Here is a 21,910-nt window from a genome sequence, read left to right as displayed (position 1 = left end):
TACTGCTGAAGCGGAGACTTTGGTAGTCTCCGCAGGGACTACTTTGTGCACATTGATGATCGGTCTGTGTGTAAATGAAACCTGAATATTTTACACCGTTTACTATACAGAAAATTCAGGAAGAAACACGCTCGGTGTTACACTGCTTAATGGACCGCGAGAAGAGAGTCGAGGCGAGCTCTGCGCTGCCAGCAGTAACACATTAACTATGCCTTTCTGAGTGCCCTCTCACTTCTGGCAGCGCGAAAACATCTGCCTCAAACAGTATCGCGTGCAGCCTCGGATAATAGCACGACGTCTGGTCATGCATGTACGGGTTGCATTCATACATGACCATGTTCTGTCGGCCGTGAAACAAATAACAAAGTCGCAGACTCATGCTCGTGCGGGTCGTGAGAGCTATGCTCTGTTGTCTGGAGTACGAGTTGAAGAGTGGTCATATCGTCGTGAATCAGCTTCAGTCTTGTTTCGTGCTCGGCACTTAGATCTTCTCAAACTTGTCGTAGCCTGGGGCGTTTCTCGCCTTTTCAACCAGACCTCCAATGCGGTCGAGGTCCAGCGACTCAAAGCGCTTGTCATCCGACGAGTAAGCAGGCAAGCCCTCGACTGGCTCTAGGCCAATGCCGTTGTCTCCTACACGGACCACCACCACGCGACCGGATGTTCGCTTGCCAGAGTCATCGACCTCTTCGGGGAAGGTGATGTGGATCTCTGGAAGAGGACTTGGAGGAGGGCTGCTCGAGTTGTCCGCCAAGCTCTGTTTCTCTGAATAGACGAGAACTGATTCGGAAGGTCGAACCATAACGCGTCGATGCGAAGAAGTCGTCGACATGGACGACATGCGCTTCTCGTCATCCTCGCTGTAAGGAGGCAGTTCCGCATTCCTGCGCGCTCGGCGGCGGTAGCGCAGATAGAGGAGTCCAGCCACCAGGAAGAGCGCAACGATCAAGAGGACCAGCAACACGACCAGCAGTGTGACCATGGTACGGTCAAACGGTGGAGCTCCATCGGTTCTTCGTGCCAAGTTCGCGAAGTGAGCGAACATCTTTTATGAGTACTGTCTGTACAACCGATGCATTCGGTATCTGATTGGAAGCGTCGAACGGTGGAACCGAGAAAGTTCGTCGTCGCACGCAAATTATGGATAACCGGTCGTTGGTATTCGCTGGAATTGGTGGTAGAATGACTGTATGCCAGGCACATGTTAGCCACAAGCTGCACATGTTCTCACAGACTCCTGCGCGCAGACATGACGGAGATTTGCTGCGACCGCAGTGATACCGGGCGCAGGGTGTATCGCAGTTGCACGTACCTGCTGCAGCGACTGGACGGCTCAGGTGAAACGAATGTGATGCGAGGCACTGAATGAGTGAAGTGCCGTCGCTGGTTCAAAGAGAGGACGCCCGCGGTAAGGGCAGAGCCGTTGTCGTTGTCGACGTCGTCCACGAGGTGGTCGTGTGCAGAAGAGACGATCACAAACAGGTTGTGCAAGGGGAGGACTGTGTGTTGGCGTTGTCTCGATGGGTGGAGCTCTGGGAGATTGCGGCAGAGCTTGTGCAGCCTGTTTCGGCTTAGCTTCAGCGACTGGGAATAGTTCTGTGCACATCACTTCTTCTTCTGCACAGCGCCATCTACCTCACTTGCTGCGCGCACAAGTCGCAGCAAGAGCACGATCAACACATGTGACTACGGACACTCACAATCATTCACCTGCTCTCGTCGATTGCACTTTGCTCGCCGTGGATGCAGTATACAACCGCTCGCGCTGGGATGCTAGGGCTAAGCGATATTTGGCTTCTCGACTCGACTCCGTTCGGATGTGCGCGCGGAATTCAATACTTTTCAGGCCAAGAAAACGGGCCACAACTGCAGCTGTCACACCTGCCAACGGATGACGAACGCCACGGCGTTTTTCGTCAGTATCTTTGGTCAATCCATCCAATCTAATGACTCTCTGTCCCTCTTCAGAATTGCAGTGTACGTTTTAGGCGCGCGTGTATTTAAGCTCGCAGCTCCGAGTCCCGGGAAGGATGACGGAAGGGTGCTGCCGAGGAGACGGCCCTTTGCTTTTGCCTGTCAGCCAACACCAACAACAACGACACTGCCCGCACAATGAGAAACGGGGACACAGAATCGTCAGTGATTACCTTTGCGCCAAGTTACTTCTACAATGGTCTGGTGACTCCCTAAATATAATTACAGCATTTGCAGGAAAATACCTTCCCAATGACAATGTCCATTATCCTGCTCTCCATGCATTACGTGTGTTCTTGTTGTAAGTGTTGATATGACTCCGTTAAGCACGGGTGGGACTACCGATTTCGAGGCCCAGCATAATGGTGGAACTTCGTTTGACGAGGAGCGTCACTCTGAGTTCGTCGTCTGCTGCCTCCTCCCCCTTCCGAATTTCTCTGTTGTTGAGCGAAAGCAGGTAAGTGATTGCCACCGGGAGGGCCCGTACCAAAAGGATAGCGTGAATCAGATGTGGCAGGTGCAATCGCAGGTCCACCATATTGCGAGCCAAATGGTGGCGGGTTGGGTGGTGCACTGGCCTGCGACGGAGTAGGAGGAGGCGGGGCTCCAGCCGGCCAATTGTCTGGCCGAGGTCCTAAGGGCGGTGGAACTTGTGTGTTGGGATAGCCTGGGCCGTAATGGGGATGTGACCAGGGACCCTGAGGAGGCGGGCCCGCACCCGGCAAGCTATTACGATGGTAGTAAGGCTCGGGTTGATATTGAGGGGGCGGATTGGGCCCGTATGGTGCTGAGAACCCCGAGGATGGTGGCTGCTGAACGTATGAAGGTAGTGGCGCATATGGAGTTTCCGCAGTATGCTGAGATGTGTGAGGTGTGCCAGTCGGTGCCCGAGAAGAGAAAGGGTTGGTCTTAGTGCTTTCCATCGTGTTGAGGCGGAAACGAAACATCTTACTTCCGCCTTCGGTCCCAGCTCGCATAGTATTACTTGCACGCTTGTTTTGCGTTCGTTTTGTTTCTTTGTGGGCTCTCCTCGACAGGCCATTACGTTCCGCTTTGCTGGTCTTGCCATGATGGAGAGGCCCGTCTTTGGTCTGTCGACGCAGACCACGATCACCGTCTTGACTTCCGCTGACATCAGTCGTCGTTGATTGGCCTAGGGATGACGCCCTTGATCGCGGCTTCCGGAGCTGAGTATCTTCACTCAATGCCCGAGAGGCCCTGGACATTCTCGACTCATCATCTTTCAGCAGTCTCGGATCTATTGCTCCTTCGCTGCTGGGTTGTTCCGAGGATCTGTCACGTAGGGCAGGTTGTCGACCCAGCACAGGAGACGCGGACTTGACGCCTTGTACTTCTTCTTCTTCTTTCAGCTCCGTCTCAGCGTCAGCTTCGATACCGACTTCGTCTTCTGGTCTCGGTTCGGACACCTCGTCACGCTTCACTCGTCTTGCCTCGATCTCGTGTGCAGGGGTCTCGATCCTTGTCTCCTCGACCCGCTCTGCCTCCTGCGGCGGTGCAAGACGTTCGATACTCAGGGGACCAGCTCTCGAAAACTCATGAACTGCGCGTTCGATACGCGGAAATGGCCGTGCTTCGACGTCTCTGCTCATTGGTCGGTGGTATTTGTCCCACGAAGCGTCCTCCCTGCCTTGTGCGCCAGGCAGAGAAGGCTCCGATCGATCTAGATCTGACAGCAGGCCGCCAATGGATCCACGAGGAGTCAATATTTGGTGTTGTGCCATATCATGAGAGGAATGGCGTTGGTGCTGGAACTCGTGAGGAGCGTGTCTGTGATGTTGACGTGGGACTGAATCTCGTCTTCCAGGCAGATTAAGGCTTGGAGACTGCAGTAGCGAAGCCAGTGCAGGGAACGTACTCAGACGGTTCTCGCTGCTCGACGTTGGTGACATGAGTGAAGGTTCCCATGGAGGCCTCTCGGAGTGCCCATCCATACTAGCAAATCTTCGAGGCGAGTATGGTATGGAACGTTCGATGAATTGTACCGTGCCAGGAGACATTTGCGGAGGCGGCTGATGGCGCAACGCAAATGGCGGCGGTCCTAGCACAGCACTTGGTGGTGGCATGTGATTTTGCTCATGCAATGGCACAAATGGTTGGTCCAGTCGACGTGGGGTTGCAGGATGTGGGACAGCTGCTCTCACGGACGGTCTTGAGGCAAGGTCACCCAATAGCTGCAGACCAACAGCCTCTTCATTCGGAATGACTGGAATGTTCGAGATTCGATCGACCTCGGTGGCAGCGTCTGCGAGAATGTTGGTGTTTCGAATGCTCTCACGCTTAGCAAGAGCAGCTTCTCGAGCAGTGCTGTCCATCACGGTGAAGCTTCCGGTGTCTTGAGAATCCTCGTTCTGCATGGCGTCTTGTAGCATCTTATGCATTTCGAAACGTTGTTGCATGTCCGCGATTGCTTTCTCCGTATCGAGCGCAAGCCGACTTCTCGATTCGTGTCGTGGGTCGAGCGGACCAGTCCTTGCAAATCGGTATCCTGTCTGCTGAGGCCTGGGCAGTACATCCCCATCTTCGTCATCGGTAACCTCCTGCTCTCGGTTCTGCTCAAGCTGCACGTATCGCGCAATTTGCAGTAGCTCGTACTCTCCTTCGTCCACGCGTTTCTGTCGCATATTCTCAACCTCATACTCAAGGGTCTTGCTGCATGCGTGTCTCTCTCCCTGCAACCTTTGCCATATTTGTTTACGGTTGTACTCAAGTTGTGCGTCGAGTTGCCGTTTGCGGTGTTCGAGTGCCTCGTCCAGGAGCTTCCTGACCCCTTCATACTCCTCTGTGCCTTCGTACTCGTTCACTTCTTGATGTAACGCCGGATTAGCCTCCAGTTCATCTACCGTCTTGGATGCGATCTCTGCTAACAGAGGTTTCAGTGCACGGGCTATGGCTCGGTATGCAGACTTGAGCTGCGCCTGCCGTCGCATGGTAGCCTCAATGTCGATCTCGTGATGATCTGCTCGTCGTCTCCCTGTCATCCGACGTCGAGGACCGGTCGTCGGAAGGTCATCATCATCTTCTGCATCTGCTAGATCGTCTCCGTCCTCTCCAACGTTCGCCACATCGTCTTCATCCATTTCGTCCATGTCCTCTTCCTCGGCAGGGTTTCCAGCATCAAGCATGATACTGTCTAAATGCTTGCCCGGGTACCTCGGGGTCGGATTTGTCTCCTCGGATACAGGGGACACCGGCTCTGAATCAAGAGGTGTCGCGGCAGGCGTGATCTCTGTGGACTGTGTCGCTGCCAAATAGCCGACGGCATCTTGCCCGCTAGAGCTACCTGCGGATTCTTGATCGGACATTTGGTCTTCTTGCGGCGCCACCACGAGCACGTCTTTGTAAGTGTTCAGATCTTCGTCCGTTCCGTGCAATAAGATCGCAGGCTTGGCGATTGTTGCTGCTTCATGTGGAATAGAAGGAGTAGAATATGTGCGTTTCCGTTTCCTGCTTGGCGACTGGGAAGTCTGCGGACCAGTTTGCTGGATGGGAGATTCCGAGTGATCGGAGAAATCTCTAGAAACCTTCTTGTTCGCAGATCTATGGGAGCTGAAGGACATATTGACGTCTGAAGTACTGTTGGCCGACTCGCCAGAGATGCGCCTTCCTTTGGGCGAAGATTGACTGCCAAGACTCTGTGCAGTCGTAGGGCGTACGCCGTCTAGAGATTCTCGGCGACTGTCGTTATCTTCGGCTGAGCCGTTGATGGAAGGCGTTCCATTTGGGCGCCCTTTCTTTGCAGCATGCCTCGTGGTCATGTGCAAGGGCTCTGATGGATCGAAGCGACCAGCTTTCCGGCCCAAGGCATCTTGCGTTCTTGGACTCATGTCTAGTTGACCTGTCTGTCGTCAGCTTTTCGTGCATAAATGCAGAGTATTGTAAGTCGTGCGATGAGTTATTGAGGTCGCGACCAAGCTTCTCGATCTGAGGGAACGATTTCGCAGCACAGTTTTCTTTCCATCTGCAATATCGATCACAAGTCGATCTTCGGATAGTATACGAGCAGATTGAACGACCCCATGATGATTAAGGCGCCGTGGGCGCTGGAACAATGCAGTGTTCTTTTTTCGCTTGCCTCGTGATTTGATGCTGATGCGGATGTTCCGCGAAAGTCAAGGCCGCCACGCCAGTACACACTGATCGAAAAACCGCGTGCAGACGTGACGTACAGTGTGAGAGAGTTTCAAACGTACCTTTGTGGTGCAATTATCGAGGCGACGTGCAGATGTGCCGGCTCGTCGTCGTTGTTGGCAAAGAGTTGTTTCTCGTGGATGGGGGTATCCGGAAGAAGGCGACTCGATTCGTGCCGTCGCATCCGCAACGATCAAAATGAGACCCGAGTAGAAGCCGTTGCCATCGTTCGACGACAGCACACTGGAGCGGCGTGACGAGTCGATCAAAAGGGCTGTGTTATTATGTGGTGCTTGTCCTGGTTGACACCCAGCCGTCTGATACTGGACTACTTTAGCGACGCCGACGGTGATTGGGTGCTCGGAAAAGCCGTGAACACGGCCAACTCCAAAACAATGCAAGAAGCAGAGACTGCACTCTGACCAACGAAAGATGACCTGCGGCAGGTAACGTCAAAGATGTGCACTTCTAGAAGTCTGCAAAAATACCTGTAATGTATGGGAAATCTCGTCGCGCGGAAGTCACTCCTCCTCCTGGCGCTACGCCACGACTCTTGGCATGACAAGCAGAGACATCGATTGCGCTGAGACACTTCACGGATTGTTGATGTTACTCAGTTTCGTGGACTACTCTCAGCAAAGCTATGTACAGTTCTGAAAGCGGCTAGCTCTCGTACCCGTCGACCTTCACAAGTCTACGCAGCCTAGCTGTGACTGGAGTAATATGCAAACGCTTCATTGTCAATCGTGACCCATGCTCGCGCCAATGACGTGAGATCTTATGTAGAGAATCCGTCGCTCAGTAGTTCGCTCACTTTTAATGCACGTGAGCGATCAGGCGCCTGGCTCATCAGGCTCATCAGGCTGATCGAACAAGAAATTGGCGGCCAGCTCTTCATTCTTGTCGCATGCGAAGTAAGCCTGAACGACCAAGTCCCGCTCGAAACCAAGGCGACAGAGCTGGTAGACGAGTCAGTATTTATCAAGATTTCGAAGGGAGAAAGGGTTCACTTACGCGCTCGATGGCCTCCCGCTCTTCCACAGTTACGCTAATTTCCTGTGCACCAGGCGGAAGAGCCACATCGTCGCCGGCATCTTCTGCAAGAAGCTGCATGAACTGCTCGGGGTGCTGCGTGATGATCTGCGCAAGTTGAGGGTTGCCGGCAGCGACTTGCTGTAAGATGGGCTCAAGCATTTGAGGCTGCTGCTGTACAACCTGGCGCAGCTGCTGGAACTGTGGATTGTTGCGCAGGAAGTCAAGCGCAGACGATTCTGTTTGCCCGCCCTGCGCACCCTGCCCACCGCCGAGAGCAGCACCTCGCCCAGCACCAGCGGCACCTCGGCCTCCTCCGCCAGCTTGTGCCGCAGCCTCGAAGAGATTGACTGGCTCGTCAGAACCTTGTTGACCGCCTTCGGTACCCGTCGTGACTGCTGGCTGTTGCCCTTGTGTTTGCGCCGGCTGTGGCGATGCGGCTGCTGGACGCTGCTCTTGTCGTGCACTCTCGGGAATACCGTTCAATAAGTACTCGACCGCACGATCGGGGTTGAAGAAAGCGGCGCGCATCGCGGCATCGATTTGGTCACGCGGGAAACCCATGGCCTCCATCCCAGCGATAGCTGCCGTGCGCTGCTCGCCCATGGCGAGTGCGGATGGGTCATTGAAAGAGCGCTCGTCGGCCGAGGCGGCGGTGGATGCTGGTGCGGGCGATGGCGTGGCCGGCGGTTGCGAGGTAGCAGAGGGTGCGGACTGCGCGGGAGCCGCTGGCGGAGCGGGCGTGCCAGCTGCTGGCTTCGCAGGAGTTGCAGGTTCTGCTGCTTTTGAAGGAGCTGCTTTTGGCTAATTGGTGTCAGCATGGACATTGTTGACTTTTATGTACGAAGTTTGACACACCTTGGATGTCATGCAGACGATAAATCCCTTCTCTTCGATCTTGTAAGACTCGATGGTATTATCGTCCTGCAGGATCTTGCCCGAGTAGATGAGCTTTTGCGTTGATGGATCCCATCCTTTCTCTGCACTAATCTTCTCCTTGACAGAGCCGATGGAGTCGCTCGGCTCAGCCTCGATGGTGAACTTCTGCTGCTTCAGATCCTTGAACGTGAGCTTCATGACGGCCGATCAGCTCGCGCGGAGATCGCACGAGTATCGATGGGCAAAGAGGATCGGCGAGCGCAATTCGCAGTGGCTTTGCGATGATTTCGATCGACGTGCTGGATGGTCGCTCGCGCAGGCGGTGTTGTTGTGAGGATGTTGTTGTGCGATGAGCAGTAACGGTGGTATGAAGAGCGATGATGAAGGCGAAAGGTGCAGGTGGTGGGGCGCAGGCATCAGGCAGGGTCTACGCGTGGAGTGGAGCCATCAGGGCAAATTGACTAGCAAGTGACAAGCGCAACAACAAACCATCCCTTCACTCGCAGCCTTACATGCAGGCATCCGTCAATGCCACGCATTCACCCACGAGACATCTGGCAAGCGCGGAATACCAACAAGGCTTTGCTGGCGCTTCTACCGGTCTGCAGAGATCTCCAAGGGGCTCGCAATGAACTCAGATGGCTCAAACAACACGCAGTGGCGGTATCACAACAAATCGGGCACAGCAGACAGCCGAGTCTGCTGACCGAGTTTATCGATCGCCGTGCTCGTGGCGAGCCTCTGCAATATGTGTTAGGGTCCGAGTACTTTGGAGAACTAGAGATCAGATGCCGGCCAGGTGTTTTGATACCAAGGTGTGATAGCATAAAGGAGTATGTAGATAGCGATCATTCTCTAATTCAGGAACATGTAGACCGGAGACAGCAGCATCTACATCACACCTCGCACATATTGTCTCGACTGAATGGGGGTCGATCGCCGCAGAGAAAAAGCCTCTTCGAGTACTTGACCTCTGCACAGGCAGTGGCTGCATCCCACTCTTATTCCACCATGAGTTCTACTCCCATGAGCAAAATAACTCCAAGCAGCTCGAAATGGTAGGCGTAGACATTTCCAGTGATGCTCTGAGCCTCGCGAGAGAAAACCTGATACATCAAATTGCGAGACAAGGGAAGCAGTACAGCTCAGGCTTACCACGAACCAAATCTCTGCAACACATCGGCTTTGTTCAGGCCGATATCCTCAAAGACGACCAAGATATGCCCCCAGATGACAGATATGATGGACCTCTACCACTCGCTCAAGCACTAGCCCGCCTCAGCGACAGCTCGCCACCGACATTCGATATCCTGACCTGCAACCCACCGTACATATCTCCCAGGTCTTTCGTGACCACCACCGCGCGATCAGTCAGGCAGTATGAACCAGTCCAGGCTCTAGTGCCCGCACCACAAAACACGAAATTGATGACAGACAACGACATCGGCGATCTATTCTACCCGAAACTGCTTGCCATAGCGGAACAGATTGAAGCAAAAGTAATTCTCTTCGAGGTCGCGGATCTGACGCAAGCACAAAGAGTGGCTGCGATGGCTGCTAGACAAGGGACTTGGGCCAGAGTCGAAATCTGGCGAGACGAGCCAACGGCGGAGGTCGTCTCAGAAAGTGTGCAAATCGACCGACACAATATAGCCATGCGGGGTGCTGGGCATGGGAGAAGTGTTGTGGCATACAGGGACAAACTTGTGACAGAGGTCGCTTGATAGGGATGGAAGATAGTCTGGTGCGAAGAAAGCATCAAAAGGTGTCGTCTTTCTTGGTACCACATCTCTGTTCTCAGTTCGTGGACCATCTACTGCCGCTCGCAACCCAGTCGCCCTGGAAATGCATGTAACCTTGAAGTGTCGTGTTGCGAAGAGTAGTGTGATACTGATACTGGTGTGGTTGTCATAGTCGTCAGTTCCTCTCTCCTCGCGAAGCTTGCCTGTAGCTTGATATCAGCAGCCAATAAGTGGGTACGAACACGGCGAGGCACAAATTGTAAGGTGACAAAGGAAACGCTTTCGAGATCTACGGTTACAAGCAACTCTACTACGATCTTGCTCTCCTGGCGCTTGTAGTCTGTACAAGTAGAGCGCTAGAGAGCTCAACCATCCATCATCTAAACAGACATCAAGCCATCTACGACTTCTCGAGGTCTGCCAAGATCTTCTTGCCCTTCTCCTGTGCATCTGCGAAGCTGCCGACCATGTAGAAAGCACCTTCTGGGAGCTCATCACCCTCACCATCAATGATCTTCTTGAAAGAGCTGATGGTCTCCTTCAAGTCGACAAGCTTGCCCTCAATACCAGTGAAAACCTGGGCGACTGTGAAAGGCTGGCTCAGGAAACGCTGGATCTTACGGGCTCGCTCGACAGTAAGCTTGTCAGCTTCCGAAAGTTCGTCCATACCCAGAATGGCAATGATATCCTGGAGAGACTTGTACTCCTGGAGCATTTGCTGCACCTTCAGAGCAGTGTCGTAGTGGTCCTGTCCGATGATACGTGGGTCAAGCATACGAGAGGCGGAATCCAGAGGGTCGACAGCAGGGTAGATACCCAACTCAGAGATACCACGGGAAAGCACAGTGGTGGCGTCCAAGTGAGCGAAGGTGGTGGCAGGAGCAGGATCAGTCAAATCGTCAGCTGGCACGTACACGGCCTGCACAGATGTGATGGATCCCTTCTTGGTGGTTGTGATACGCTCTTGCATACCACCCATGTCGATGGCAAGAGTTGGCTGGTAACCGACGGCAGATGGGATACGACCGAGGAGAGCAGACACCTCAGCACCAGCCTGGGTGAAACGGAAGATGTTGTCGATGAAAAGAAGCACTAAATCTGTTAGAAGACGATTTTTCCAGGTCACAAAGGTTCAGATGCTCACCATCCTGTCCTTCTTCGTCGCGGAAGTATTCGGCGACAGTCAGCTGGTTACGTCAGTTAGCATTGGTACATTGTAGTGTAATTGATGAAGTGTTGTGAGGTGGGAGTGTAGGGAAGTGGTGAGCCGAGGGGCAAATTTTGGGTCCTGAGGCCGGATTTTGCGCGTGACTCCGCGCGTCAACGTGGTGCTGAGGCCGATAAATCGGAGCGATGCTGCAAGCGGAGCGATCGAAGAAGATGCCGGAAGCCCAGTGGGAAAGATGCCCTCAATGGATGCGGGGGTCGAGATGCGCGATGCCGCGGTAGACCTTGAAGCCAGAATGGTCTTGTCTCTCGCGAGCGAGGATAGCTCTGAGGCGCCGTGGGAGGAAGCCGGATTGATCCAAAACATCTTGCATGCAGAGTGAAGGTGGAATGGCGGGCTTTAGTACTTACACCAGTAAGAGCAACACGGGCACGGGCTCCGGGAGGCTCGTTCATCTGACCGAACACCAGGGCGACCTTGGACTCGCCCTCGAGCTGAATGACACCAGTTTCCTGCATTTCGTGGTACAAGTCGTTACCCTCACGAGTACGCTCGCCGACACCAGTGAAGACAGAGTAACCACCGTGAGCCTTAGCAATGTTGTTCTAATCATCGTTAGTAACAAGTCGACTTCGTTGAGTGCCCGAAATGCACGTACAATGAGCTCCTGGATGAACACAGTCTTTCCGACACCAGCACCGCCGAAAAGACCAATCTTACCACCACGGGCGTATGGGGCGAGCAGATCCACGACCTTGATACCGGTGACGAGCACCTCTGCGGATGTAGATTGGTCGACGAACTCCGGAGGCTCCTGGTGGATAGGAAGCTTCTTCTCGTGCTTGATGGGTCCACGCTCGTCGATTGGGTCACCAGTGACGTTCATGATACGGCCAAGAGTACCTGGGCCGACTGGGATCAAGATTGGGTTGCCAGAGTCGGTGGCAGTTTGTCCACGGACGAGACCCTCAGTTCCGTCCATGGCAATGCATCGCACGACGTTCTCGCCAAGATGTTGCTGTCGCCGCGTTAGCGCCGCATCCTCGCTTGTATCCTAACATTGTGTCTGTTCCCCATACCGCGACCTCCAAGACTAGCTTCTGTCCGCCGTTTGTTGCCTCGAGAGCGTTGAGAATCGGTGGGAGCTGATCGGTTGGGAATTTCACTGCCGTCGCATATTAGTAGATGCTCAGGCTCGGCAGAGCTTTTCCCGTGGCGGGCGGGGAGCGCGCATACCGTCCACGACGGCACCAATGACCTGATGAACCTTGCCATCACGGGCAGAGTCGCTCGAGGCGAATCGCTGTGAGATGGCAGGCACGAAGCTCTTTGGCTTGAGGGCCTGCTGGCGAAGAGCAGGGCGGAAGGCCGAGGCGCGCAGCGACCGAGCGATGCCGCTGGAAGGCGTCAGTTTCGAGCTCCAATGGCTCCAGCAATAGATTGGCCGTGTCGAACTCACTTCTTCAGCATCTTTGCGGTGATGGAAAGGTGTTGTGGAGTGGAGTAGCTGTGGTGGTCCAAAGCAAAGGAGTGCAGTCGAAGAAGAGCTTGTCGACCGAGAGCACCCGAAGTCCTCGCCAAGATGGAGCGTCCGTGCTTTCGGCGGATCTGACCTCTTCTCACTCACGGATCGCATTGCCTCACTTCTCACAGCAGTGCAGAGCTGCCTGTCACTCGATGATTCGGCGCGCCTGCCACTATTACATGCTGGCTGGGAACAGCATTCTTGTCGCATGTGCACAGAAGGCATCCTGCACAATCACTGTCATCCTCAGCTCCGATTCCACACGGCCTGCCAAGTACCCCCAATCTTGAGAGAACATGGAGACACACTTGAACATTTGACATGTCGCTACTGAGTATCACGGCATTATGTCGTTCTCATTGCAGTTGAGCCAGTTCTGCTTGGTCCAGAGAAAACCAGGTCTGGCGAACTCGTTGACACGAAACATCGCACAAATGGCAACACCATAAGAACCACGGACGTCACTTCTTATGGAGTATGTGAGTCTGCTGCATCGCGCTTTACCTACAAGTCCTGCCATCGCATTCCCGACGCGTTGAAACACGCTCCTCCTACACTGAGCTTCCGCCGGAAAGCAAAATGAAGATTGGCCTCTGGTTACACGTCTTCGATACTGCGTTTACTGCCAGAGGGACCTAAGCATGTCTTTGCCCCTTGTATCTCTGCCTCCTGCGGCGTAGTTGAGCCATTCTGTGTACCGAAGAAAGACAGGCAACAGCCAAGCTTGCGGAGATACGGAAGCGCTGGTGTCTCCGTATTCCCATTTTGCTGTTCGCAACTAGACTGAGGTGCACTTACTCTACACATCTGTCTGCCTAGCCGTAGACTCTGCAATTGGCTCTCATTGCCGGAAGACATGAAGCATGAGACCTGCCACGCACTCTCTGCGGCATCTCAGCTAATATTGAAAGGAAGCAAGACGCCTACTGTAGTACCGAAGTCCCAGAACGAACCTGAGCACTATACGGAGCTGGAATTGGCGAGATGGCACTACCGCTTTGGAAAAATTCATACGACTTACGCACGACCCTATGAATGTCGATGCTCCGACGTGGTACGTGAATCCCGAGTTCAAGACTGTACTTGGGTCCAAAGAAAAAGTCGACAACATTGCCGAAGAGTGTCCTCTCGAACATCCGCCCGAGGTTGAAGCTCTGCGCCTCTCACCGACGCCGCCGTCTTTCAAGACTTTCCTCGCTCTGCCTGACCCGAAAAAATCAACATGGGGTGTCTACGTTGTATGCCTGACCAAGGAGGAATAGCTCCCTCGCATCTACATCGGCAGTGGCACCAACCTCAAGACTGCATTTTGCATACTCTGCTCGATCTCTATGTAGCACGCACTTACGTGAGGATTGGGACCTTCGTATCTCTGCCGTGCGCAATGTAGCCGCGGCACTTCGTCGCGAGAAGCGAGGTGGGCGCGAATTCAAGGTCGCAACGAGAGATTGCAATGTGTGCATGTTTCTCATTCTCCATTTCGCGGTCTACAGGTATGGTAGCTGCTCTGCAACATATGTATGACACCAAATCGATGACTCGATTTCCTCTATTTAGCTCCAAGGCTAGAGCATGGATCCTGCCAGCTCCTAATGACCTACCATTGCACGTCGGACTGAATTTCTCGCGCTTGGAAATTGGCTTGCCCAGTGACCTGGTGATGTTAGCACAGCTTGGATAGATGTCTGCAATTGCGGCTCACCAAGTTGTCGCTCGTCACCTTGACATCCTTCACGACGACTCTGTCGCCATCAACGCTCTCAGCCCTGACCGCCACTATGTTTGTTCCGGTGCCGGAGGAGAGCTGGAAGAAATTATATGGCTGTCGGGAAAGTCCGCCCTTCCAGGTCTTGCCACCATCCGTGCTGTATTCCAGTTCTGCTATGCGCTGGGGTCTCGTTAGCAAAGAGTATGCCTCGAAAACTGAGTGCAGCTTACCTTGTTGGCATTCACGACCTGAGCAGAGAACCAATTGGCAGAGACGCCAGATTTCATGTGAACTTGTAGTGGTTTCTAGAAGTGGTCAGCGTTCGCGTGCTGCCGCACCGAAACTGTCGCTGAACTCACAGAGATCGGACACTCGACATAGTCCCAAGTCACATCAATGATGCCTTTGCTTGGGTCCGCAAGCTTGGAGAATGCGTCGGAGTACAGATCGAGATGGTTCGCGCCACAGCCGGGGCATTGATCAGTAACCTGTATCAAGTCAGCGTCGACCACTCTCGGGCTTTGATGAGCATACCATAGCAGTGATTTTCTTGCCGTTTGGTCCGGTAACCTGAACACATCCGCCACATGCTTCGCTCCCAGCCCAATTGCTGTCTGAAAGTGCCGTTCCATATATACCCTGAGGAAGAGTGTATGTGCTGAAAGAGCACATTCCACCTTTGGTATTGCCGCCATAGAAAGTAGCTTTGCCAGAAAATGATGCAGCAGCCGAGCCAGCGGCTGCGAGAACAACGAGTACTGAAAACATATCCGAGTGAGGGAGTGGTGCCCTGCCAATGAATGTAAAGACGAGTGGTGAGCGAAGCACGGGTAGGAAGAGAGCGATTGATTTAAGTCAAAGAAAAGATGCCTTGCATGAGAGTATATGAAGACACCTACCTCGCCACATGTGTGACCACAGACGTGCCTTCATCATTCAGAAGCACGAGAAGAATGGGTCCAACACTGCAGCAGCCCTGCCATGGGCGTGTTAGGCTGAAGTGCTGCGGCTAAGCGATGCCGTGGCGATGGATTTTTCGTCTTCACTGGTTGTGGTTTGGGTGATGTTTCATCTTGATGGTTTCGCCAGACCTGGCTTTGTCTGGACCCAGCAGAACTGGCTCAACTGCAGCAATCATGACATCTGACTATCCGACAGAGCTCCGGAACCGCAATACTCTGCCCAGCTGTGGACAGCAAAATGGGATTTCGTAACTTCCGTCTTTCGCGATCTTAACTTTTTGCCTATCCCTTCGGCACACCGAATTTCTTGACTGATCCGCAGGATGCAGAGATATGAGAAGCAAGAACATGCTTAGATCTCTCTACAGTAGCAGTAGACCTAGTGTTGAAGGCGTAGAATCGGAGGCGAGTTTCTATTTTGCTTCCCAGCGAGAGCCTGTTTGACAGACATTGGGTCCTGTCTTCGCGATGCTGACCGCCTGCATGCCTCTTGCAGATAAGCCATGTCGCCGGTGATATACCCTTCGTCTACATTGCTCCCTGTGAGTCTTGCCGGAGATGGTCTGGTGTCGCAGAAGTTTGATGCAATGAGCATGATGGCGTGGTATGGCCGCGTGGTGCTAATCTATTCTCCGGCGGGCAGAGTGAAAACGCCCCCGACTGCTGAGCCACACTGGAAGGAACGTTCAGCCACAGCGTGGTCGAGGGTGTTTCAGAAATAGCTTCGCGTCCAGAGCTTCTTCCTTTCCACGCCTCTCACTACATCGCGTACCATGGAGTGAAGACCTTCTAATTTCCGCGTTCTGCGGTCACAACATCACCCTTGACGCCTCCGTAGCCTCTTTGCCATGGACGAGGTCGAGAACCCCAATCTGCCCAAAGCAGGCGAGGCGAGTCCCACTCTGAGACCAACGGACGAGTCGCAAGATGCAGCGGATGCTATTGGCGTTGCGGTCACAGCGCCAGTAGACACAGCAGAGGCCGAGATAGTATTGGAGAGCGTTGATCCGACTGCGAAGCCCGCATTACCCGCATCTCGAGCTGCTGTTCCTGTGCCTTCTCGTCCGGCCTTGATACGCGAGCCCTCGAACCCACCTCCTTCGCAACCTCCACCAGCGCCTCCAGGGCAGCCGTCAGACCCGCCCGACTTCACACAGGAACCACCCGATAGTCTGACTTTGGCCGACTTGAAGCGAATACGGAACACATTTCCCAACGTTCAGGTTCCACCAAAACAGCAGCTGCTGGGGGATGAGAAAGTGTATGACTTCGACTACCAAGACGCACAATCATTTCCGGTGGAGTTGGAGGAGTGGTTCAGCTACAGCGAAGATGAGTTGCAAAGGCTTCGGAGGTGCAAATCAGTGTTCAACGATGAGTGGAGGGCAAGCGAGGAGGGCAAGGTTGACTGGTTGGACGTCACTGAGGATGCGCGAAGGGCTTTCACCAAAGCCGAAATTGCTGCTTTGCAACAGAAAGAGGCGCCACCGGAAGAGGTCACTAAAGCTCTCATGACGTTGACCTACGTCGGGCTGGGCATATGGGAAGAGACAGCAGGGCGTCGAGAAGGTTGTGCATTGGAAGATCTGTTCCCGAACAGCACCTCTGGCGGATCGAGGCTCGATGAGTACTCATTTTCGAGCCTTCAAGTGCAATGGATTGTCGCCATGGTCGATACATTGCACTCCAGCGGCGGTCTGGTAGCCATATACGACACACTTCGGCAGATATGTGATCGCGACTTCCAAAATTCTGTCCCGGATATGTCGTCGCGCAACGAATCTCAATCTCGACGCGGCGATGAAAGCATGGATTTGTGGTGTTGCTTGACACTCATGTATTTGTTTGTCGAAGTCGCCAGAACTGCAGGCAATGGACAGGTACTAAAATCAGACATTCTGGCACTTCAGCCCACTTTCCTGAACTATCTCACCCAAACCGTTGCCAGGTTACGTTGGGACGAACACGCGCCGATACCGCTGACGAAAATGCTTCTCCTCGCCTGGAAAGCGATCCTGATTACACTTGGGGGGATTTCAGATGTTGAGAGGGTCAAGTCATCACTGAAAGAGACGAGCGAGGTGGAAAAAGACACTCGCGGACAGCCGCTGATAACAGCGTCTCCTTTGGACTACCATCTGTTTCGGCAAGAGATCAGCTCAAAGTACCCAGCATATCAACCTCCTCCGCCGCTTTTCCCCCTGGAACCTGAAAATAACAGTATTCTGCCACCACTGAAGCACCGTCGGCCAAGCTACGCCACGGTACCAGAGGTAGCGTATGCTGGAGCGCCCTCGGTAGGCACATCGTCCATCATGCATCAGCCTGTGCACATAGCAACGCCAGCACCTTCTCCACCACCTTCTCCTGCGGGCCCTGGTAAGGCCGGAAAGAAGCAAAACTACCAGACCAACCAAATGTTTCCCTTTCTGTACCCGCCCCTCGATGCCAGTAGCAATGACCTTGGTGGGAAGGGTAGCACTGAGCTACAAGATGCTCTCGTTGGGAGGAGGTGGGATGGTGCTGACATTCCCACCAGTATCCTCGAGGCCGCCGAGCTGTTCGCCAAACGCATGCGGGCAACTCGTGCTATGAAGCAGCTCTGGGAGGCGCGTGTCGACTTCATGAAGCAAGAACGAGGATGGAAGAAGCCTGATGATGATGAACAGGCCCCTGTTGTTGACGACTTCGAGCTTTTGTCAACACCCGATCCGTCACAGACAGCAGAGCAAGGCAAACCAATACCGCAGACCGACGAGCAGCGGCGATTGACCAAAGTCAACGACTACTACCATGACTCCCTACCACATCTGCAGAGCGTGGTGATAGTGTTGCTCAAGGCAGTCTTGCAGAATGTTACCGACCTTGTTACTAAGGGTAATGGTCAGAACGGGCTGCAAGCTGGCATTCAATTCAACGACACGAATGGCGTGAACGGCACGAAAACAGGCGAGAACGGCATAAACGGCCACACGGACGGGATTGAAAATACAATGGAGGAACTCGACAAACAACGTTCGCAGGAGATCGCTGCGAAGGCGTTGAGCGCGATTCTGCTCCTGCTACTGAAGTGGTTCAAGGTATCGCACATCTTGCAATATGAATACATGACACAGCTTTTACTGGACTCCAACTACGTACCTCTGATCCTCAAGCTCTGGCAGACGCAAGAGATCGGTCGAGCCTGCCACTTCCGCTTGGATCGAGAAGACCGCAACTTTTTCTACTTCTGCCAGGCTACTTCCCGCACAGGCCCACCAGCAAAGATCTCGCCAACGACAAGAGACGCCGGTGAAGAATCCGAAGACGAGGCCGCGCCTCCACCCATCAAGCTGAAACGAGACGATCCGCCCGAGCAAGTCCTATCACCAACATTTGAAACCCCAGATTTCGCCCATCCTCCGGAGATCGATGAGCTTGGCTACCCGCAGACAGCACTTCCAGCCACGCCGCTCAAGAGCTATTCTTATCGCAACGTCTTCAGCGCCATAAACTATCTTCGCGTACTGCAGAAAGTGACCAGACGCAAGACCCACCGGGCACTGTTGCTCGTGAGCTACAAGAGCTCAAACCACCTCAAAAAGACGCTCAAGATTCCAATTCAGATGCTTCGCTATTACACACTGAAGCTGTTCAAATCTCAAGTACCCTTCTGCGGCCGCAAGTGGCGCCAAGGGAACATGAAGATCATCACCGCTGTTTGGCTTTCAGTCCCCGCAGAGCTGCGTGATGATTGGTTGTCCGGCGGCGGAGGAGGTATGGGAGGTGCATGTGTTGGTGATGTCGATGGCACTGTCGAGGACGCTCTGCCGCTGGAGCAAAGTCTGCGAGCGCTGACGCATTGGTGGAATGTTCGGAATTTCCCAGAGGTGATGGGCGTCGATAAGGGAATGCTCGAGGAGGAGCTCGATTACTTCACGCGTGAACTTGAGAAGATGGAACTCTTGAGGGAAGAAGAAATGGTGGATGAGCCGGTGTTAGAAGAGCCTTGGCAAGGTCCCATCGAAGGATACTGAGTGCTGCTGTAGTATGTAAATGGCAGAATCATGCACACATTTTGTCTAGCGCTGCTGCCGTCACATGCGGCATCTACCGATTCTGAAATAAATTCTCAAGTGTGATCAACCTGCTGCATCCTTGGTTCTTCAAACAAGTGGGCAGCCGAGTCATAGCAATCGACCTGGCATGATCAGATATACTTTCGGAGGCAGGCTTCAGTCGTTGAAAAGAATCGCCGTACTGCAGAACGTTCATGTATTTTCTTTCATTTCATACTTCTCGTCGTAATCTGTGCTAAGTGCTCGATGCCCCATTCTGCATTCTGAGCGCCAATGTCGCATCCCTGTCTAAACCCACAACGCCTCGCTATGTTAGAAAGGCAATGCCACCCTGCGAAGCCGACTCCAGGACCGTATCCTGCCTGGTTCTTCACTTCTGGCCCCAGTTCAGCTTGAACCTCCCCTCTGCGTTCTTGTAGTCCTTCAGTTGTTGCACAACTTCTTCGGCCGTCTTTCCCTCGACCATAATGTTGGCATTGCCCACCCCCACGAAACCCTCATTCACGGACTTCTTGACCCATTGGAGCAGACCGTCCCAGTAGCCTTCCACGTTGTAGACAACGACGCCTCGAGCGTGGATGCCGAGTTGATTCCATGTCACGACTTCCATCAGCTCTTCGAGGGTTCCATAGCCTCCACTGAGAGCCACGAATCCGCCCCCAGGACCAGACTCAATGACCTCTTTGGCCATCATGGCCTTTCGCTCGTGCATGTCCTTGACAACTGTCGTCTTGCCGTACAGCTTCTCGTCGATCAATTTCTCCAGCGAGACAGTCTCTCCGTTCTCGCCCTTGCGCTCATATTTGAGTAGTGCTTCGGGGATGATGCCGTGGACTGATGAAGGACCAGAAAGGGACACGAGGGTTTTGGCAACCTCGCCCATGACGCCTACAGTCCCGCCACCATATACTAGGTTGATTCCGTTCTCGTGGAAGGCTTTGGCGAGGTCGCGGGCAGCGGCGAGATGGGCAGGCGAGTTCCCGGCGGAGGCACCGCAGCTGGCGAAAGGTATCAGTATCAAACACTTTTTGGTCAGGGAAATCAATAATCTACTCACAATACGCAGACCACGGGCTTCTTTGCCCCATTGGCAGCAGGCGTGGTGTCGGCTGTCATTGTGCGTATAACTCTGGTGGTAGCGAGTGTATTCGGTTTGGAGGAATGAAGGAAAGACGGAAGAAGTCTAGAATGTAATGAGGAAGGCAGAGCTGGGTGAGTCAAGCGAATGTATGGAGGCGGAGGAGGGGTGAATGGGAATGCAAAGTGAATGACTCTTGTCATGGCAAAGCTTACTGAGCATGTGCTTTACGGCATCGTTACCACTGGTTGATACGCGTAGCATGCTTCTGCCCTCCACGGGCTTAGTCTGGCACGTTCTGTGCTCCGGCGCTCTCCCGTGTCACGATGTGTTGTCTTGTGCAAGAGTCGACGAGGGAAAGAGGCGGACGCGACGGGAAGCTTTGGGTTTGCCTTTGTCATGTGAACGTGATCGCGCGTCATGGCACGACAGTCGACGCTGGAGCTGCCCGCTATCGACAACACACCACCGAACATCGCCTCGCTACTCCACTACCACCACTACCGCCCTGCGCTCCGTGCTATTCGACCGAACTGTCCCTATTCGTGAACATCGGAGACGACCGAAGTCTGTACTGAAGAGCACTACGACCACATTGAAGCCGCCAGGATGGCGCAAACGGTGGGCTACGACTACATTTCCAAAATCGTCAGTCTCGGAGATAGCGGTAGCGGGAAGAGCAGTGTATGTCGCGTGTCCTCCTTCTCCTTCCATTTCTCAGCATTTCGCTGATTGCCGTAGCTGACGATCCGCCTCTGCGAAGGACGCTTCGTCAGTCACCACGACGTGACCATCGGCGTAGAGTTTGGCTCGCGCATAGTGCCTGTCGGTCCTCCCGCGAGTCTCGAGTACAACATCAATAACCCCGCATCTGCGCCCAAACCCGCGACGACACCAGCCAACAATGCCAAGTCAAAAGCGAAACCTCAAGAGCCAGTGCAGAAACACATGAAGCTCTCATTATGGGATACCGCAGGGCAGGAGACGTATAAGTCCATCACGAGGTCGTACTTCCGTGGAGCTTCTGGTGCTCTTCTCGTGTTTGACATCACGCGAAGGGGCACGTTCGCCTCGGTCACATCTTGGCTGCATGACCTACGGCAGATAGCAGAGGACGACATCATCGTCGTGCTGGTAGGGAACAAGAGCGATCTCGCTGCTTCTTCGACAGTCTCAGGCGACAGCTCGGCGCCGAACAAGCGGCAAGTCACGAAAGAAGAAGCGGAAGAGTGGTGTCGAGAGAACAAAGTTATGCAGTATGTGGAAACATCAGCGAAGAGTGGAGAGAATGTCGAGAGGGCATTCCTCGAGGTCGCGGAGCGGATATATCAGAACATTGAAGCTGGCAAATATGATTTGAACGATCGAAGAAGTGGCGTGAAGGGACCTGGCGCCGGAGGAGGCAATGCTGGAAGAGGGGTGCAGTTGGCTAGGACGGACAAGAATGCGGCCAAAAAGGCTGGTATTGCGGGTGGTTGCTGCTAATGTACAGTGAACAGAATGTAATGGAGTTGCTCGGAGTCCTCTTTTTCGCCTTCCATTACTCTAACAGATCACGCAGGATTATGGCGGGTAACCTTTCGCTCGGGACATTAACTCAGTCTCCTTCACATGCTACGCGCGGAACGATGAGGC

General features: G+C 53.8%; 10 protein-coding genes across 10 annotated transcripts; 4 read left to right on the top strand and 6 right to left on the bottom strand.

The window, feature by feature from the left end:
• Window positions 1–481: 481 nt before the first annotated feature.
• RHO25_005208 (uncharacterized protein) lies at window positions 482–1,045 on the bottom strand (the record flags this gene model as incomplete). The annotated part of the gene is made up of 1 exon (XM_023596114.2): window positions 482–1,045. The coding sequence occupies one exon, from the start codon at window positions 1,043–1,045 to the stop codon at window positions 482–484; it is 564 nt and encodes a 187-aa protein (XP_023457537.1).
• Window positions 1,046–2,312: 1,267 nt separating this feature from the next.
• On the bottom strand, window positions 2,313–5,819 carry RHO25_005207 (uncharacterized protein; the record flags this gene model as incomplete). Its single annotated transcript, XM_023596113.2, has 1 exon — window positions 2,313–5,819. One exon carries the CDS (start codon window positions 5,817–5,819, stop codon window positions 2,313–2,315), a length of 3,507 nt encoding a protein of 1,168 aa, XP_023456788.2.
• A 1,137-nt stretch (window positions 5,820–6,956) lies between these two features.
• On the bottom strand, window positions 6,957–8,232 carry RHO25_005206 (uncharacterized protein; the record flags this gene model as incomplete). Its single annotated transcript, XM_023596112.2, has 3 exons — window positions 6,957–7,082; window positions 7,138–7,959; window positions 8,014–8,232. 3 exons carry the CDS (start codon window positions 8,230–8,232, stop codon window positions 6,957–6,959), a joined length of 1,167 nt encoding a protein of 388 aa, XP_023456789.2.
• Window positions 8,233–8,562: 330 nt separating this feature from the next.
• On the top strand, window positions 8,563–9,758 carry RHO25_005205 (uncharacterized protein; the record flags this gene model as incomplete). Its single annotated transcript, XM_023596111.2, has 2 exons — window positions 8,563–8,849; window positions 8,909–9,758. 2 exons carry the CDS (start codon window positions 8,563–8,565, stop codon window positions 9,756–9,758), a joined length of 1,137 nt encoding a protein of 378 aa, XP_023456774.1.
• A 418-nt stretch (window positions 9,759–10,176) lies between these two features.
• ATP2 (atp2, beta subunit of the F1 sector of mitochondrial F1F0 ATP synthase) lies at window positions 10,177–12,414 on the bottom strand (the record flags this gene model as incomplete). Its single annotated transcript, XM_023596110.2, has 7 exons — window positions 10,177–10,868; window positions 10,921–10,963; window positions 11,355–11,549; window positions 11,603–11,962; window positions 12,024–12,109; window positions 12,181–12,341; window positions 12,404–12,414. 7 exons carry the CDS (start codon window positions 12,412–12,414, stop codon window positions 10,177–10,179), a joined length of 1,548 nt encoding a protein of 515 aa, XP_023456976.1.
• Window positions 12,415–13,500: 1,086 nt separating this feature from the next.
• On the top strand, window positions 13,501–13,731 carry RHO25_005203 (uncharacterized protein; the record flags this gene model as incomplete). Its single annotated transcript, XM_065602628.1, has 1 exon — window positions 13,501–13,731. One exon carries the CDS (start codon window positions 13,501–13,503, stop codon window positions 13,729–13,731), a length of 231 nt encoding a protein of 76 aa, XP_065458700.1.
• A 335-nt stretch (window positions 13,732–14,066) lies between these two features.
• Window positions 14,067–14,945, bottom strand: RHO25_005202 (uncharacterized protein; the record flags this gene model as incomplete). Its single annotated transcript, XM_023596109.1, has 5 exons — window positions 14,067–14,123; window positions 14,172–14,357; window positions 14,408–14,482; window positions 14,537–14,665; window positions 14,712–14,945. The coding sequence occupies 5 exons, from the start codon at window positions 14,943–14,945 to the stop codon at window positions 14,067–14,069; spliced, it is 681 nt and encodes a 226-aa protein (XP_023456773.1).
• A 1,042-nt stretch (window positions 14,946–15,987) lies between these two features.
• Window positions 15,988–19,155, top strand: RHO25_005201 (uncharacterized protein; the record flags this gene model as incomplete). The annotated part of the gene is made up of 1 exon (XM_023596108.2): window positions 15,988–19,155. One exon carries the CDS (start codon window positions 15,988–15,990, stop codon window positions 19,153–19,155), a length of 3,168 nt encoding a protein of 1,055 aa, XP_023456962.1.
• Window positions 19,156–19,567: 412 nt separating this feature from the next.
• RHO25_005200 (uncharacterized protein) lies at window positions 19,568–20,313 on the bottom strand (the record flags this gene model as incomplete). The annotated part of the gene is made up of 2 exons (XM_023596107.2): window positions 19,568–20,195; window positions 20,255–20,313. 2 exons carry the CDS (start codon window positions 20,311–20,313, stop codon window positions 19,568–19,570), a joined length of 687 nt encoding a protein of 228 aa, XP_023456975.2.
• A 571-nt stretch (window positions 20,314–20,884) lies between these two features.
• Window positions 20,885–21,760, top strand: RHO25_005199 (uncharacterized protein; the record flags this gene model as incomplete). The annotated part of the gene is made up of 2 exons (XM_023596106.2): window positions 20,885–20,959; window positions 21,017–21,760. 2 exons carry the CDS (start codon window positions 20,885–20,887, stop codon window positions 21,758–21,760), a joined length of 819 nt encoding a protein of 272 aa, XP_023456772.1.
• Window positions 21,761–21,910: the final 150 nt, after the last annotated feature.

Source organism: Cercospora beticola, chromosome 3 (assembly GCF_033473495.1).
Source record: "Cercospora beticola chromosome 3, complete sequence".
Taxonomy (NCBI): Eukaryota; Fungi; Ascomycota; class Dothideomycetes; order Mycosphaerellales; family Mycosphaerellaceae; genus Cercospora; species Cercospora beticola.
The sequence above is the reverse complement of the archived record's forward strand: the minus strand, read 5'-3'. Positions and strand labels throughout refer to the sequence as shown.